This window comes from Lepisma saccharinum, chromosome 8, assembly GCF_977018435.1.
Source record: "Lepisma saccharinum chromosome 8, izLepSacc3.1, whole genome shotgun sequence".
Classification (NCBI taxonomy): Eukaryota; Metazoa; Arthropoda; class Insecta; order Zygentoma; family Lepismatidae; genus Lepisma; species Lepisma saccharinum.
In genome coordinates this window covers 21,166,872-21,182,854 of record NC_139236.1, presented here as the reverse complement: position 1 = coordinate 21,182,854, position 15,983 = coordinate 21,166,872, and the positions used below count along the sequence as shown (strand labels likewise).

Sequence of the window (15,983 nt, the reverse complement as noted above, 5' to 3'; positions counted from 1 at the left end):
AGTTGTATGTCATTACAAACCTGTAAGCTCATAACAGTAACTCAAGTGAAATAGGTTAGCTCTAATTGGAAAAAAGCCAAACTTTCCATTTTTTCCCAAAAAAGCAGACATTGTATCGGGAAAAAAACGTCCGTTCAAAAAAGCCGGCTTTTTTGCAACTCTATTCGAAACACACCTTTTGTGGCACTGAAACACCAGCAGTTGCCAATGCACAGTCTTAATTTCTAAAAACAACGATTTTCCTAGTTCCCCCTTGAAGATGCCTCATACGATTGGCTATTGGTAGAAATGAACATTTATTTTTCACTGACATACATGCCAAGCTAATCCACCTATAGTCCAGGAAAATTAGAAAAAAGAATGGAAAAAATTCAAACGGAGATAAAAATTGGTAGATATCACCACTATGGTATTTCAAACAACATACTAAAAGTCCCCGACAATCCGAGTTGTGCTCTGGCCGCCATATTGGAAAATGGCGGATGAACAGTGACGTTTGATCATAATTGCTTTATTAACTAAAAATGGTGAAGGCTGAGCCGAAAATGTGTTCAGACATAAATTAAAGAAAAGAAAATTTCCAATAACATTAAGAATGATTTAACCAACCATTTCACTGTTAATAATATATGTAATTTCTTTAGAGGTGCTGCCCGTTGTGGAACTTGGATGTAACGTATGTGATCATCGGAAAACAAACTGAACAATGGACATAACCCAATATTGCATTATTTGTGAACAAACGTTGAGTGAAGGTGACACTGTGGTTGTGAAAAAAGGCTTAAATGCTATAAAGAGCAGCAGTTTACGTCGAAAAGATGGAATATTTGATAAATTGGAAAATGAGACGAATGTGAGGTTACATATTAAGTGCCGTAAAGACTATACTCGTGAGAGTAGTATTACTGCTGCAAGTAATCGTTCCCCACAAAATTCAATACTCCTTTGATCAGCAGTACATATATTTGACTTCAAATGTGATTGCTTGTTTTGCAGTGAAGTTTGTGATTTTCAAGCAGAAACGAAAAAAAATGTGAACAGACGAGTTAAAATATTTGAAGTTCGATCCTTAACATTCAAGGATAAAATCATTGAAGCTGCCATCAAGAGGAATGATGATTGGGGAATTGCTTGATCGAATTCATACCGTTATTGATCTAGTTGCAGTTGAGGCTAGGTATCACCATCCTTGTTTCACTAAATTTTACACATCCTCACCTACATCGGGAAAACGTGGTAGGCCTGAAGATGAGTGTATTTCTATAGCATTTCTGCAGTTATGCTGCTACCTTGATAATGATAACGACGAGTGTCAGTACTCGATGAATCAACTTATGACGAAGATGAAGGAATATCTTCCACAAGATACTGATGTCTCAGAAAAAAAACTCTTAAGAAACACCTATGTGATCACTATGGAGAAGACATGATAATAAAACACGTAAAGGGCAAACCACTACAGTATGTTTCCGTGATACAGGATATAAAATATTATCCAAAAGTTGGTACACACAGAAAGACGAAGATCCAAAGAACGAAAGACTTAGAATTGTTAGAATTGCTGTCGCAATAATTCGGGAAGATATACGATCTGAAACATATGCCTAAGATATGTATCCAAATCCACATTAATGCTTGAAGACAGCTGATGATATGGTTCCAGAGATATTTAGGGTCTTTACAGAGGTGTGATTATGAAACGAATAAAAGGAAATGAAGACTCCATCAAAAGAAAATGTGTGTGTATTGAGCATGCTATTATATCAGCAGTAAGATAACGGTCATTCAATTCAATGATTCAGATTGGACTTGCAGTTCATCTACATAGACATTTTGGTTCAAGAACTCTTATTGATATGTTATCAAGCATGGGTTTATGTGCATCCTACAATTAAGGCGTATTGTATCTTAGTTCTGCAATGTTAAGTGATGAGGAAATTGTTGCTGCCAAGGAATTATTGAATCACTTTGTTTTTGATAATGCAGACGTCAATGTTCGGACCTTGGATGGACTAGGAACTTTCCACAATATGGGGAGCATTATGTGCACTACTCCTGCAAGATCTGTTCATCCCAGAAAAGAAATTGTTCGATTGAAGAAGCAACCACCAGAATGTTTCCTTGCCAAATTTGGTAATGTTCCATTACGCACACACGTTGTGCCTGCTGTCCGTGGCCTGCAGAAAATCAAGATTAAATAAATTGAATACACCAAACAGGTAGCACCATCAGTGCATGTTGCATCACTTCTTCATTTTGTATGGATGTGTGGAAATCACCTTACCTTGTCACCAAGTCCAAGTTGGAGTGGTTATATGGAGCTTGCCACTGAAGGTAGCAAGGAATATCACATTTCTGAAATAAGTATATTACCATTTATAAAGCTGCTGCCGACAAGTCCAGATGCCATATACTCATCCCTTATGTTTGCAGTTGAAGAATGCATGAAACATGGTCAAAAGACATGTATTGCTACTTTTGACCAACCTCTATATCTGAAAGCCTCTGAAATTGTTGCGGCTTCTCATGATAACGGAGATCTGTCGTCAGTTGTCCTTCATCTAGGTGGATTCCACATGCTTATGTTGTACATGGGAGCGATAGGATACAAGATGAGGGGAAGCGGATTGGAAGAAGCTTGGTCAGTAATATATATTATTCGTTACAAGTCACGAAATGAAAGTGTAAAACTTCAATCAACACCAGGCAAATTTGCTTACAATATAATGGGAAAAGTTTCCACAGAGTTAAATTGATTTTTTACATTATTGGATTATATTGGTTAAATTTATTTTTTACATTATTAGATAGGTTGGTTAAATCACAAAAATTTATCTTCTTACAGTTATTGGAAATTTTCTTTTCTTTAATTTATGTCTGAACACATTTTCGGCTCAACCTTCACCATTTTTAGTTAATAAAGCAATTATGATCAAACGTCACCGTTCATCCGCCATTTTCCAATATGGCGGACAGAGCAAAACTCGGATTGTTGGGGACTTTTAGTATGTTGTTTGAAATACCACATTCGTGATATCTACCAATTTTTATCTCTGTTGGAATTTTTTCCATTCTTTTATGACATTTTGCCTACTTTTACTGGACTACTAACCAAACTGAAAATTACCGATGTCATGTTCGCACATGTGTGTTATGTACCATTTTTCATGCTTTGTAAAAAAATTCATTTACACTTCCCGTTACATCTGGCAACACTGTGTGGACACTAATGAAATCCAATCATTGTTCTCCGGTTTCAAAATATGTGCATGAACAAGGCTTCAATTTGGTATAAGGATTATATGTGTACCACTTCCGGTTCCAAAGTTGTACTATCCCCAACTCCGAGTTGTGTTGTAAATGGAACACCCTGTATTTATAGAGACGTTTACAGATATGTCACAGATTTTTGTAGCATTAGATGTTGCAGATTTTTGTAGCATTAGATAAACTGAGTAATAAACATGGCAATAACAAAAATAGTGGATAAAGGCTTATCATAATTCCATGAAGAAGGACCAAAATACATGATAATTTGTAGAAAAAATTAGCTATTATTTTGATTAGTCTTAGAAATGATAAATTCAATTTGGTGGTCCACGGAATCACCAAATGCCCTTTGTGTTACAATCTGGCACCACTCCTGTTAGAGGTTAAAAATGTGTTAGTGGTAAACTTTCAATTTCATGACTTCCATGGATAGACAGACATGGAAAACAACATAATTTATATCTCTTTAACATTTAATGTGCAGAAAATGTTGGATCATCATATATATATGTTTCCAAGATAACAAAACATCACTTTTAAATGACTGTTGCCTCTCTCGGTCAGTGGGACTAGCTAATTGAGCTTACTTTTATTGTATATGTTATTATTTGATAAGTCCATCAGTCTACCCACCCATCTGTCTTTGTGACTCTGAGAGTTCTTTCTCAGATCTTCGCAGTAGACGTGGGTGGATATACAGAGTGACAGATGCATATGACCATCATACAAGAGTACTTTCTCACTTTTTCCTAACCAGTACATTCAAGAAAAATTCTGTTGATTTTTATTTAGATGCTGGAAATTCAAAACTAAAAAATTCCAGTCTACATGTTCAAAATACTTAAAGAATTTTTATTTTATACTTTTGAACAAAAATGTTTATCTGAAAGCAAATTAAAAACACTATGCAGCAAATGTCTTGCAAAGTCTTGATGCACTAACTTACCAATCTGAATCGGCAGTCTTGACACAAGAAGTAATCTTTGATATTTCGGTGAACAATCCATTTGACAAAGCTTCAAATGTTTCTAAGATTTCAATATTTGGAATCTCTTTTCCTTCATCATTCATTTTAGCGAACTGAAAATAAAAAAAGCAGAAATTGGTCACATGGAGATGATGTAAGCACAAAGAACTAATTGTAACACAAACAGCACAATAATATAAATAAATATATATATATATATATATATATATATATATATATATATATATATATATATATATATATAATAGTTAGTTAGTAGCTAGTTCAAATAGAGGTCCATAGTTACAAAAAAACAATAATGATGAATAGGGCTCGGATAGTTATGCACTAAAAAAATGCAAAATATGAATGCAAATATGCACTTTAAAAACCTGTTAATTTATAAATGCTGTATATTACAAACTATGAAACATTATATGCCAGGCAATGAATATGCATTATTCTGAATGCTCATTCGCTACACAGATTTTTTCTATTAATATGGTTCTGCGTTAAATGAAACCCAATACATTACAGATCAAGATCATGATTGCATTTGATAACAACATGATATCTCAACTTTTCGAACTTGAAACTCCTCCTGTTTTCAGCTAGAATAGTCTTATATTCAGAAAACACACATTCCACTTCGCAAGATACAAGTGGACTGTATTTTAGGGCAACAAAGTCAGATACATCAAGTTCCAGATCATCCACACATTGTCCATTTGTATGCAGAATTGTGCAAAGTTTCACCATTGTTGCATATCCACTGTTCTTTAAAGTATTCTATAATTAATAATAATGCGTGGTTGCCAGCTTAGTCGATTGTTATTGTTGAGAATGACGTACTTGTCACATTTCATACAATCCAGGAAAAAGGAAAGAAGAAAGACAGAAAAGATAAAGAAAAAAGAAGAAAAGCGAGGAGAAGAAAAATAAATACTGGTGTTGGTTGCCGGTACAAAAATATGCACATCAACAACTTATTTTCATACATATATGCACCTGCATATGAAATATGAATTTTTAGTTAAAAATCCTTAATGCATAATTATCCGAGCCCTAATGATGAAAATATATACTTTAACAAATTCTGAAGTATTGGAAACAAATTCAATCTAATAAGAGACAGTGTAATAATACTGAGCGTATCTACTTGGCACAACAGTTGTGCAACTGTTGGGATGCTACCACAATGGATGCATTTGCGGTTCAACTCTCCCAACTCATTTTTACTTTGCTACTATTCCTCAAAACTGTTGTTTCAAAATGACGGCACTGCAGAAACTATGTGTGCATCATTGTGCTCTGCAGTAAGGGAGGGGTGGAGCAGACATCACCGTGGTCGGAACTGCAGGGATTTATTTATTTATTTACGACTTTGTTTACATGGTGAAGTAAAGGCATTAATGCCTTCTCTTCCACTTAACCATTAATTACAGGGATCATTTTTTTGCAGTAAATTGTATACAATTAAAAAATTAAAAAAAGATAAATGAAAAATAAAATAATAAAAAATAAAGTAATGAAAGTAAAATGAAAATAAAAATGAAAGCAATACAGTTTGAATACGAGCAATCAAGCCCTGGATTAACCATTAATTACGTACATTGATCATTATTTTTACTAACACAATGAAAAAATGTAGTTTAGAAGAAATTAAAAATAAAAGCAATAAAGTTTCTACATGCACACACACACACACACACACATTCACACACAAGTACCTACATAGAAAGCATATTTCGTGGGCTAAATGTATAACGTATTTCTTTCTGGGAATTTAATCTAGGTCCAACTGTTTAGCATGTATAATTTTAATTATCTTTTGAATGTTACAACTGAGGAGGAGGCTTGGATTTCGGGGGGCAGTCTGTTCCAGTGTCCTGCAGAGGTAACGGTAAACGAATTGGCGTGGAAGTTAGATCTGTGGATAGGGATGGATAACAGAGATTTTTCACGTGATCTGGTGTTGCGGGAGTGAAAGTCCGAAAGATATTGAAACCGCCCGGAAAGGTATTTTGGATCTTTTATTTCTAGGGCTTTGTACAGTAGGACAAGGTTGTGGTAAATCCGTTTATCACTTAATTTCAGCCACTCGACCTTCGCATAATACGGTGTCAAATGTTCGGAATATTTTATGTCGAAAACGAAGCGGACACATGAAAGTTTCCAGCCGAAGGGTTTTTTGTTGTAGTTCCTTTATATCTGTTGGAAGACGTAATCAGCTATAGCAGCATTCCATATGAACTCAACAACTGAAGAGGAACTATTCAACCTTACATTTTTTCATTCATTTGAAATTTGGTATACTGGAAGGACCACTTGAGTTAGGAAAATATTCAACTTTGTAGATCCATATCTTTTGTATTTCTGAAATTACAGTGTTACAAACTGTGTGATTTTGACAATATCTTCCAACATCTTTTTAGCTTTAAATTACAATATTTCGGCAAGCAGGGCACATACAGAAATAATTTCGATGGCGTTGTAAAGGTCTTGAAGGGCTGTTTCACACAAAATGTAGCATGTGTATGCCAGGGTAAAAAAAAACAGTTGAAGGTGATGTAAAGAAAATTTTGGTATCCATTTTTTCAAAAATGTGTATTAATTTTTTTTTAAAAATTACATGTTATACATAAACTCATGTTATACATAAACTATCATTCAATAAGTATACAAAATTGTAAAATGGGGTGAAAATGGTATCCGGAGTTATGTTAGATTTAGGTTAGGTTTGGGTAGGGTTTGATAGGGTAGGTGATGGATGATAACAGACTTTGATAGGAAATTCCTAATATTCAAAAGTAAAAGTCTAACAGAAATCAAATACAATATTGTTTGAATTCAGCGGCAGCCGTTCGTAAGGACGATATGGATGCCACACTGCCATGTGTAACCACAAGTGAACAAACATTACATTAACATTGATACCAGGTGATCCAAAAGTCACGGAACAGTCAAATATCGTGAGAAATACACATGGAATTGGAAAACGAAAAAAATGTGTGTTTAATAAGTGAACGAAAGCTATTCAATGATATCACACTGTGGCAACTGTGAAATTTTAAATGGAAACCCCCATTTTGTATTGTAGAATCAGATTCTACGTAAGAAAATAACCAGGTTTCTGTACTACATTTCGCGTTACCTAGGAACAACATCGTGGACGTAGTAGTATTTTGTTCCCAACGTCGAAAAGCATAAACATCTGAATTGTACATTGTTTACATCACGGCCTGATTTGTTTTTCATCCGTGCTCCCATAGGGTCGCTCGAAGGCGACTGGTCTGACATCTGGCGACTTCATTAATTGCTTACGTTTTCCAGTTTGTTTAATAGCAGGTCAAATTTTTTCTTTGTGTGCAATGACAGAATCAAAATAAATTTCACTATTGAGTTTGGAAGCGCAGGCCATAGACTTGTAAATTGCATTAATTTTTCTGTTACGTATTTTCCTAATTAATATTATGTGACACTCAAAATGTAGGACATGTCTGGGAAAAACCAGACATCTGCTAACCCTATTTATACTGAAGGAGACTGTGTCGCTTGTCATCTGTGACTTCAGTCTGAAAGCTCCTTCATTGGCATACATCATGTAGCCTCGGTCTTGTTTGTGCATGTGTGGTGGATGTTTGCTTAGACTGAAGGGGCCCTTGTCACTTCAATGTGACACCTCCACTGTCATGTGATGCTTCATTCTGAATGTTCTCTATACTTAACAAGATTGTTAGCTACTTCATCAGAGATTAAGATCTAATTTAGCCTGTAAATCACAAGAGAACACATTGCAAGTACCGTTAATGGAAAAAGGCCGGTATTTTGATAGAAGGTTCCTTTTATAATCACGAATGACCCCCTGGAGTGGAATAAAGTAATGCTGTTGCCTTGTAATAAGAAGAGGTCTGAAGTTGAATCCTCTGTGGAGGCAGAGTTCTTCGGATCTCATTTCAAACTGTGGGTCCAGTTCACATATCATTAATAGATTATCTTAGCCATCTTATTTGCTCCTACTTCAGTTTTAGTGCTAGTGTTTTTCAACCTCTAGGTCGCAAACAGGGGTTGACGACCATTTTTTTAAATCTAATTTTATATTTGACAGCAAGTCTATACATAATTGAACTATGATTATGCCATACTTGATATATTAATATTAATTAAGTTTGCATATTAATTTCTGATTAAATTGACTGAGCTGTGGTCTCGTAAAGGTTGAGAACCACTGCAACAAGCAACCAAAATACATCACTAGTTACTCCGTGACCAGGTTAACCAAACTATACATGATGTACTGAAAAGCCACAATACAAATATATATTTTACTGGCCACAAAATTTAATGTAAAGAGATTTTATTTTTTCCTTCATGAACATGTTCGTATAACAAAATTCAAACATTGAAAATCAGTTAAGAATTTACAATATAGAGAAAGTCTCCAATTTCGTTAATTTTCAGTATAAAAAACTTATTTTGGCCTCCTAATCACGAATCTGTTGTAAAAAACCGGGGGTCATGTCTGGAAATTGTACATTTTGATGAAAAATTGTTCGTTAGCACCAAAAACCATCCATGGGTAGCCCCACAAACCATTGACGTTAGCCCCACAAACCATTGACGTTAGCCCCAAAAACCATCCATGGGTAGCCCCACGAACCATTCACACGAGGTTAGGTTAGGCCTGTTAGGTTAGGTTCCATTAGCACTCATTTCACACCTAAATTCATCGAAAAATAGGGATCGTACTAGAATTGAACATCATAAATCATTTCCTTGTAAAACAACGGCGTGGTTGGACACAATGACAGGATATTACATTTTTGTTCGTAAAACTACGCATATACACCTATATATATAAAAAATTCAATCGGCTTTTTTTCAAATTTTCAGACGTGACCCCTGGTTTCTTTCAACAGATTCGTGATTAGGAGGTAAAAATTAGTTAGTATACTGAAAATTAACAAAATTGGAGACTTTCTCTATATTGTAAATTCGCTCCGAAAATCATATCATACTATTAGGTTCTATCAAAAAAACATACAAAACTAGTCTAGCTATGTGAATATGTCTATACTACATAGATATATTTGATAAGTCTACCAAAATATGAAGATAATACTCTGAAAGACCTTCCCATTAAAAAAAGCCAGCTTTCTTGAAAATGTTTTTGTCGGTACCAGTTTCATAGATCGGAGACACATGAAAATAGCATATTTTGTGTTTCGCATGGTTCGTACTTACCAATTGTGTATTGCGGAACATAGTTCAAGGTGCCATTATGCTTTTTACATTCTGAGTGCTTTTTTTTATTATTCCTTTCTTCACTTAGGAACACAAAATATGGCGGGCACATCTTGACTCACGTTGTGAGTATGCAGTGTTTCAACCTTCTTTACCGAAAAATACCTACTATCATGTTCGCCACCGGTGGAAAATATACATTATGTACGGGTAGCTGACGGATAGCCCCATGAACCATGCACGGATAGCCCCACGGTACTAGTTTACTATCCTTCGGACAGATTTCTTCATTTCTACAGAAGAAACTACTTACCGTAATAAGTTCCTGTAGTATTGTCTAACATCTGGAAGGTGTTTTGTGTGATGTGGGAATGTTTCATAGCGGAAATTCAACCATTGACGCATAGCCCCATGAACCATTGATACATAGCCCCAGGAACCATTTCCGGTAAGGTTAGGTTAGGTAGGGTCACAATAGGTTACAATAGTTAAAAATTGGTTTCGAAAGAAATATGCGTAGCCCCACACACCATTCTCGTATAGCCCCACACACCATTCTCGCATAGCCCCACGAACCATTGACACATAGCCCCACAAACCATTTGCGGAAACGTACGTTCTTCAGTTACAAAAACACTTATTTTTAAAAAAAAAAATAAAATTTGATCAAAAAAACGTGAATACACGTTAAAAAATGATCCGCGAAGCAGATAGGTAAGTACAAATGTCAAAAAAAGACGAAACTCAGAAGTTATAGGTGTCCGAAGGATAGTAAACATTTACCAAAAAAATTACTCGACACGTCATGTTCTAGTGAAAACACTGTGAGTTTGAAACACTGACTACGGGATTACGTAATCTATTGTGCTCTTGTGCAGAAAGCAAATGGCGGCAGCAGAAACAGCGTGTCGGACAGAGATTTTCGCAGAAAACAACATGTATTCGCATTAAAATGGATCGAAACTACATTCACGAACTTCCACAACGCTACAGAAAACGATTTCCATAAGTCCTTTCGGTAAATTTCTCGTATGGGACAAACGGATTTCTTCAAATTTACAGGAGAAATTACTTACCGAATGCAGTTTCTTTAGACTTGAGGAAGTTCGGGGAAGTGTTTTCTGGCATCATTCATTGAATATTGCCGGTAAATCATCTATTTTTCGATATAAATGTGTGACCGATGCACGAAAGCTCTTGCATCCATTTACTTCCAGGTGGATGTAGCCTGTGTCTGATGACGTAATCCCGGTCAGTGTTTCCAAACACGTGTTTTTGTAACTGAAGAAGGTACGTTTCCGCAAATGGTTTGTGGGGCTATGTGTCAATGGTTCGTGGGGCTGTGTGTCAATGGTTCGTGGGGCTATGCATCAATGGTTCGTGGGGCTATGCAAGAATGGTGTGTGGGGCTACGCATATTTTTTTCAAAACCAATTTTTCACTATTGTAACCTATAGTGACCCTACCTAACCTAACCTTACCGGAAATGGTTCGTGGAGCTATGCGTCAATGGTTTGTGGGGCTACGTAGGTATTTTTGGGTGTAATGGGGTGGAAACACTGCATGCCGAGTACGGTAGTGAAACTGTGACCGCCATTTTGCGTGTTACCGAAGGCAAAAAGAAACGAAGAAAATTTACTCTATATGTCGCAAATAGAGCTTATTTCCATGAAATAAGCTAAATGCCACCTCCAGCAATGTTTCTCAAAGCAGAATACGTAAGTACGAATATTCAAATTAAATGAACTAGCAAATTTCAGCCGTTTGACCCATACGAGAAATTTACCGTACTTTCTCCTGTAAATTTGAAGAAATCCGTCACCCCTATACTATAATGTTACCAAGAAATGTGTCTCCGATGTTAAGATCACCGACGTCGATGCATCTCCGATGTATGAAACTGTTACCTTTTTGTCTAGCTATGAATTTCATATTGTAGGCTAAATTGTATTTTATATTTAGAAATGAGTGTACTTTACAGTAGGGAGATAAACGAATAAAAGCCGTTTTTTTTTCCGACCTCTTCCAACTCTATAAACTTGTAAGTTACCATTAAGGAATTAAACTGCAAGTAAAAGTTAATGGATTTTGCAAGCTTAATAAGATGGAATTTTGTTTTAAGTCCACTCTTGTGCACAGATGGTCTAATTACGACTGGACCTACAGTTTAAAGTGGAATCCGAACCAATATGTTTCTACCGGTTATCGAACCTGGGATCCCTTGATTACGATCGGGGATGCCCGCTAGTTTCTAACCGGAAAGAAGTATCGCACAACACTGCAAGTAATTTTGAAACTTGGTGAAAGTAATTAGTGCTGATTGGAGTTCCAGAAAGTGCTTTCTATTGTCCCGCTCCGACAAAATATATATAAAAAATACCTCACGGACGAATAACTGCCAAAGATCACATGACGTTCCCGAATAACTTTACCACCACAGATTACATATAGTTTACCACTGCACAGTGCAGTGCACAGATTGTTTACGATGAGTGTTGCACAGATTAGATGTGTTATTTACTATGTAAACACAGACTACTGCAGTATTTACATCGAACATTCAACATGCAAGTAAAGCCCAAATCACACGGAACTGGATTTCCAGTAGGTATGCCCTAGTTGGCGCTGGACTGGCTACCAATTCGCTAGTTTTCGCCTCACACGATATTTTTCAGCGTACTTGTCGATAGACTTTTGTTCCCATACGAGGGAAGTTGTAATGGCGGCCGCGTCAGATGTAAACAATGTATCACTTCACATTTTTAAAAGCCGATAACTATTCAACCGAGAGGAATAACGTTTCGTATAAAACGTTATTAGGTACAAAACAATGGCGCTGCTTAAATACATACTTTACAACGTTTACTGTACACGTATGGAAGAATATTTTAGTTGTTTCCAATGTAAACACCGTGCATTCAGCATAGATGGTGTGACTGAACGCGCTTTTCATGCTGTATACGTTATACATTGCTGTTGTAACACTCGGAAACCACAGACAAAAGTGCTCCTTTGCACACTCACAGATTATCTTCACATGGCAAAACTTTGCTCTGATTGGCTGTTCCACTGAATTCAGTCGAGAAAACCAAGTAGCAATTAGAACATGTCCTATTCCTCCAAACCAGTCAAGCAGTCAGCCAGGCGGCCATGATTGCTACTTAGAAAGTTAGTTCAGCGCCAAGTAGGGCATTGCTACTAGAGAGCCAGTTCCGTGTGATAGGGGCTTAAGGTTGCCTTTCCTATGCAATTGTTAACAGATTCTTTCAGTGTTTATAGACCGTGTTAAAAATGTAAACATAAACATTAGTGAGGTCTTGCCCGGTCCCCCCGGAACTTCCGGTTTAGGCCAGTCCTCGTTGTTGCCAACGCAGATTCACCGGTATACGAAGTAAGATATGGGCGCTTGTTTTCTTCAGTTGTGCGACGATAGTCAAGAAAGGTATTTGCTAAAGTTCTACTATGAACGAGTGGACGTGTAGAATCCATCGGATGATCAACTGCAGAGCGGATTATTAAAATATGACGTGTCTTTTTTGGCCGCCAGTTGTATAGCATACATAGCCTACAAGTATCTCATGTACACAGAAGACGAACTCGAAAGTTTAGATATAGGCTATTAAATTATTTTGTAAATGGAAAACTGAGGGAAAGATAATTCTATAAAACTAGTGATATTATTATATTATAAAGTATGCTTAAGTGAATCTTTGCCAACAAATCTGCAGAACTAATGAAGTGACACATAACAAATGCTAGTAAATATATGTGCTTTCAACGTCGCCTTTCCGCCTGAGGGATTTAGGGAAAACCTATGATATGGCATGCCACTTTCACTTGCACGATTTTACTTCAAACAACAAGGGAGTTTTCAGATTGAAGCGACAAGCGATATCGGGATTTCGCACAGAAGCATTCGATCTAAAGCAAACCATTCACCAGTCACGCTTGCGCAAATAACAGGCCGGGGCAACACAATGCACGATATTGATAAAACGGCCCAGTCCGAGCTACAAGCGACGCCTGCAATTTGTCGTGTCGCTTTAATTCGGAAGGTGTTGTTTATTTTTGAATGTTGGTTTCCAAGAGACACGCATCTTTGCAGTCTGAAAGCTTCCATTCAAACCAATTCATCGCGAGAAAATGCACGTTACGCTTGGACTGGACTGTTGTTTTCTCAGTACCATGCATCGTGTCGCCTCAATCTGTTGTACTCGTATGCAAGGTGAATTGTTTCCTTTAGAGTAAAGGGGCTGTTGATTGTCACTTCGGGGTGTAATCTCTGTGCCACTTAAAAGTGAATCCTCAGTGATCAATGATTTTTTTTTTAACCGAAGCGACACGACAAGCTGCACGTATCGCTCAGATTCTCAATGGCGTGCATTGTGCCGCCTAAGACTAGATTTCCCATGAGCTGTTAATGCTTATTTAAAGACTAAATGGGCCTGTTCCACTCGTCATTTCGGTACGAACCACTGCTGTCGCATGTCGCTTCGGTTTGAAACCTCACTAAGAGGCGTGCTTTTCACCTCAACACAATACGCAGATAAACCATCAACATGTTTGTAACAAAATGCAAGTCGTACAAATCCTTCCGGGCACCAATCCTTTCTTCGTTCTGCTTGTATCAACAGGTTTCATCTTTCTACGTCCTTCGGAAACCTACGAAGTGATACGTGACTCAATAAATTTGTTCCCGATCGAACTGTGCAACCATATGCTACACAGTTGACACCATATTTCCTTGTAAAAGAATCTCCATTTTGCCCTTTCATATTAACGTCCATAGCACCGTAAGCGTAACCGGATGTTCGAGGGGGACCAGACGAGTGCGCATGCTCCGCAGTAGCTCCGCCTTTAACACCGTCTATTGGAATGCGAAATTGGGAATGTAAAATGTAGGTATTTTCAACTGGTGCCTGAATTTTCAAATTCAGTTCTCAAAAAAACTATTTTTTTAAAAATATTTCAACTTCGCTTGTGAAAATTTCCATTACCACTTTTGAAATAACGAGTACACTGTTTGGGCCTCCCCGATGGCGCAGCGGTAGCGTCGTCGCCTCTTAATCAAGGGGTCCCAGGTTCGAAACCCGGTGGAGGTACAAGTGGTTCAGATCTCACTTTAAACTCTAGGTCTAGTCCCGATTGGCCTTACTGTGCATAAAGTGGACTTAAAGCACCGCCTCAACGGAGTACAGTGTATGTTTTATGCATCACGTGTATCATTAAATCAGAATAACAAACATACCAATAAATTCTTGAGATTTACTTGAAAGTAAGACTTCGACCATATCACTAAAACTAAACTACATGGTTTCAAGTGTATCGCCATTATTTTCATTTATCAGTCGTGGCGAAATCTGAAACGTTATTAAAGGTAGTAACAGTTTTTCGAAGACAGCCTTCTGACCAGGCCCGTAGCCAGGAATTCTTAGTAGGGGGGGCAAAGTCAATCACAGAGGGGGCAAATTTTTAATATATTGTGTCGCATTGGCAGATATAGCAGGGTGCACTTCAAGACTAGTAGAGGAGAAGGCTGGGGCCATACCCGATCACGTGGTCCTTGACGTCAGGCATGACGTCACGGGCGGACAGATCGCTCTACGCTCCGGTTTCGCAGCCGAATCAAAGCAGTAATTATGAACAAAAAAGAGCCGTAATTATGCCCAGAAGCTAATTGGGAGTGAATACACAGACTTACTTAGGATCCGACATCACGTATGTCCTTACAGTTGGATTACACAGCCATTTACGCACACATTTTATCGGTAGTTTATATGTCGTCACATTCCTCTGTTAAACATTAGTTTCATGTAAAATTGTGGTTAATACACCTAGTAATGCATTTTGTTAGGGCAGAAAGAAAAATATATATGTTGAATGCGTAAAATAATTTTGTTAAATAAAGAAAGGCAGAAAGCCAAAATTATGGATAAGTTGAATATGTAAAAGAAAACAACCTCATCTATTGCTCTCTTTTAGGAGTGAGAGAGGAGCTGTTTTCACTTAACTTCTTCAAATTTGGTAACTTTGCTTCGACTATTGATATTTATTTCTTCACTAATTTTCCTTACTCAGATTACAATTCTGAGTCTTATGAATCTTTGAACTACACAGGGAGGAATGTGAGGAAGTTCCGTGTGTATTAGGTCACAAACACTTTAAACAACTTTTGACTGAACGAAAACTTAGGACATAGAACTGAAGAAAGTCGAGGCTCACTTTATATACGTATATATACCGTGCGTCCATTTCGATCTGCAGCCGAGAGATCGGGAGAAGCGTGGCGGGCGGCGCTGGCGGAGATGCCGACATTTGCGGCCTGTAATGCTCGCTTATTTTTACGGACATATCCAGACATTTATATAAATATTGCAAAACGAGCACTAACCTGGGTTATAATTCATCATCTGTAATTCATCCAAGTTCTGCAATTATATACACAAAAAAATACGCTTTAGAAGTGACGATAAGAGTCACAGATAATAAAACATTTTAATCA

General features: G+C 37.1%; 1 protein-coding gene across 5 annotated transcripts in view; it reads right to left on the bottom strand.

The window, feature by feature from the left end:
* The window catches only part of LOC145990879 (uncharacterized), a 93,930-nt gene extending 81,992 nt beyond the window's left edge, over positions 1 to 11,938 (bottom strand). For 3 of the 5 annotated variants that reach the window (XM_083126338.1, XM_083126335.1, XM_083126339.1), the window contains exons 1-2: positions 11,862 to 11,938; positions 4,217 to 4,350 (exon numbers count right to left, since the gene is read on the bottom strand). In XM_083126338.1, the coding sequence (XP_082982464.1) occupies positions 4,217 to 4,341 (125 nt within the window). In that variant the 5' untranslated portion in view covers positions 4,342 to 4,350; positions 11,862 to 11,938. Of the gene's footprint in view, positions 1 to 4,216; positions 4,351 to 11,692; positions 11,826 to 11,861 lie in introns of those variants that run through there. The other 2 variants (XM_083126336.1, XM_083126337.1) reach the window with 2 other exon arrangements.
* Positions 11,939 to 15,983: the final 4,045 nt, after the last annotated feature.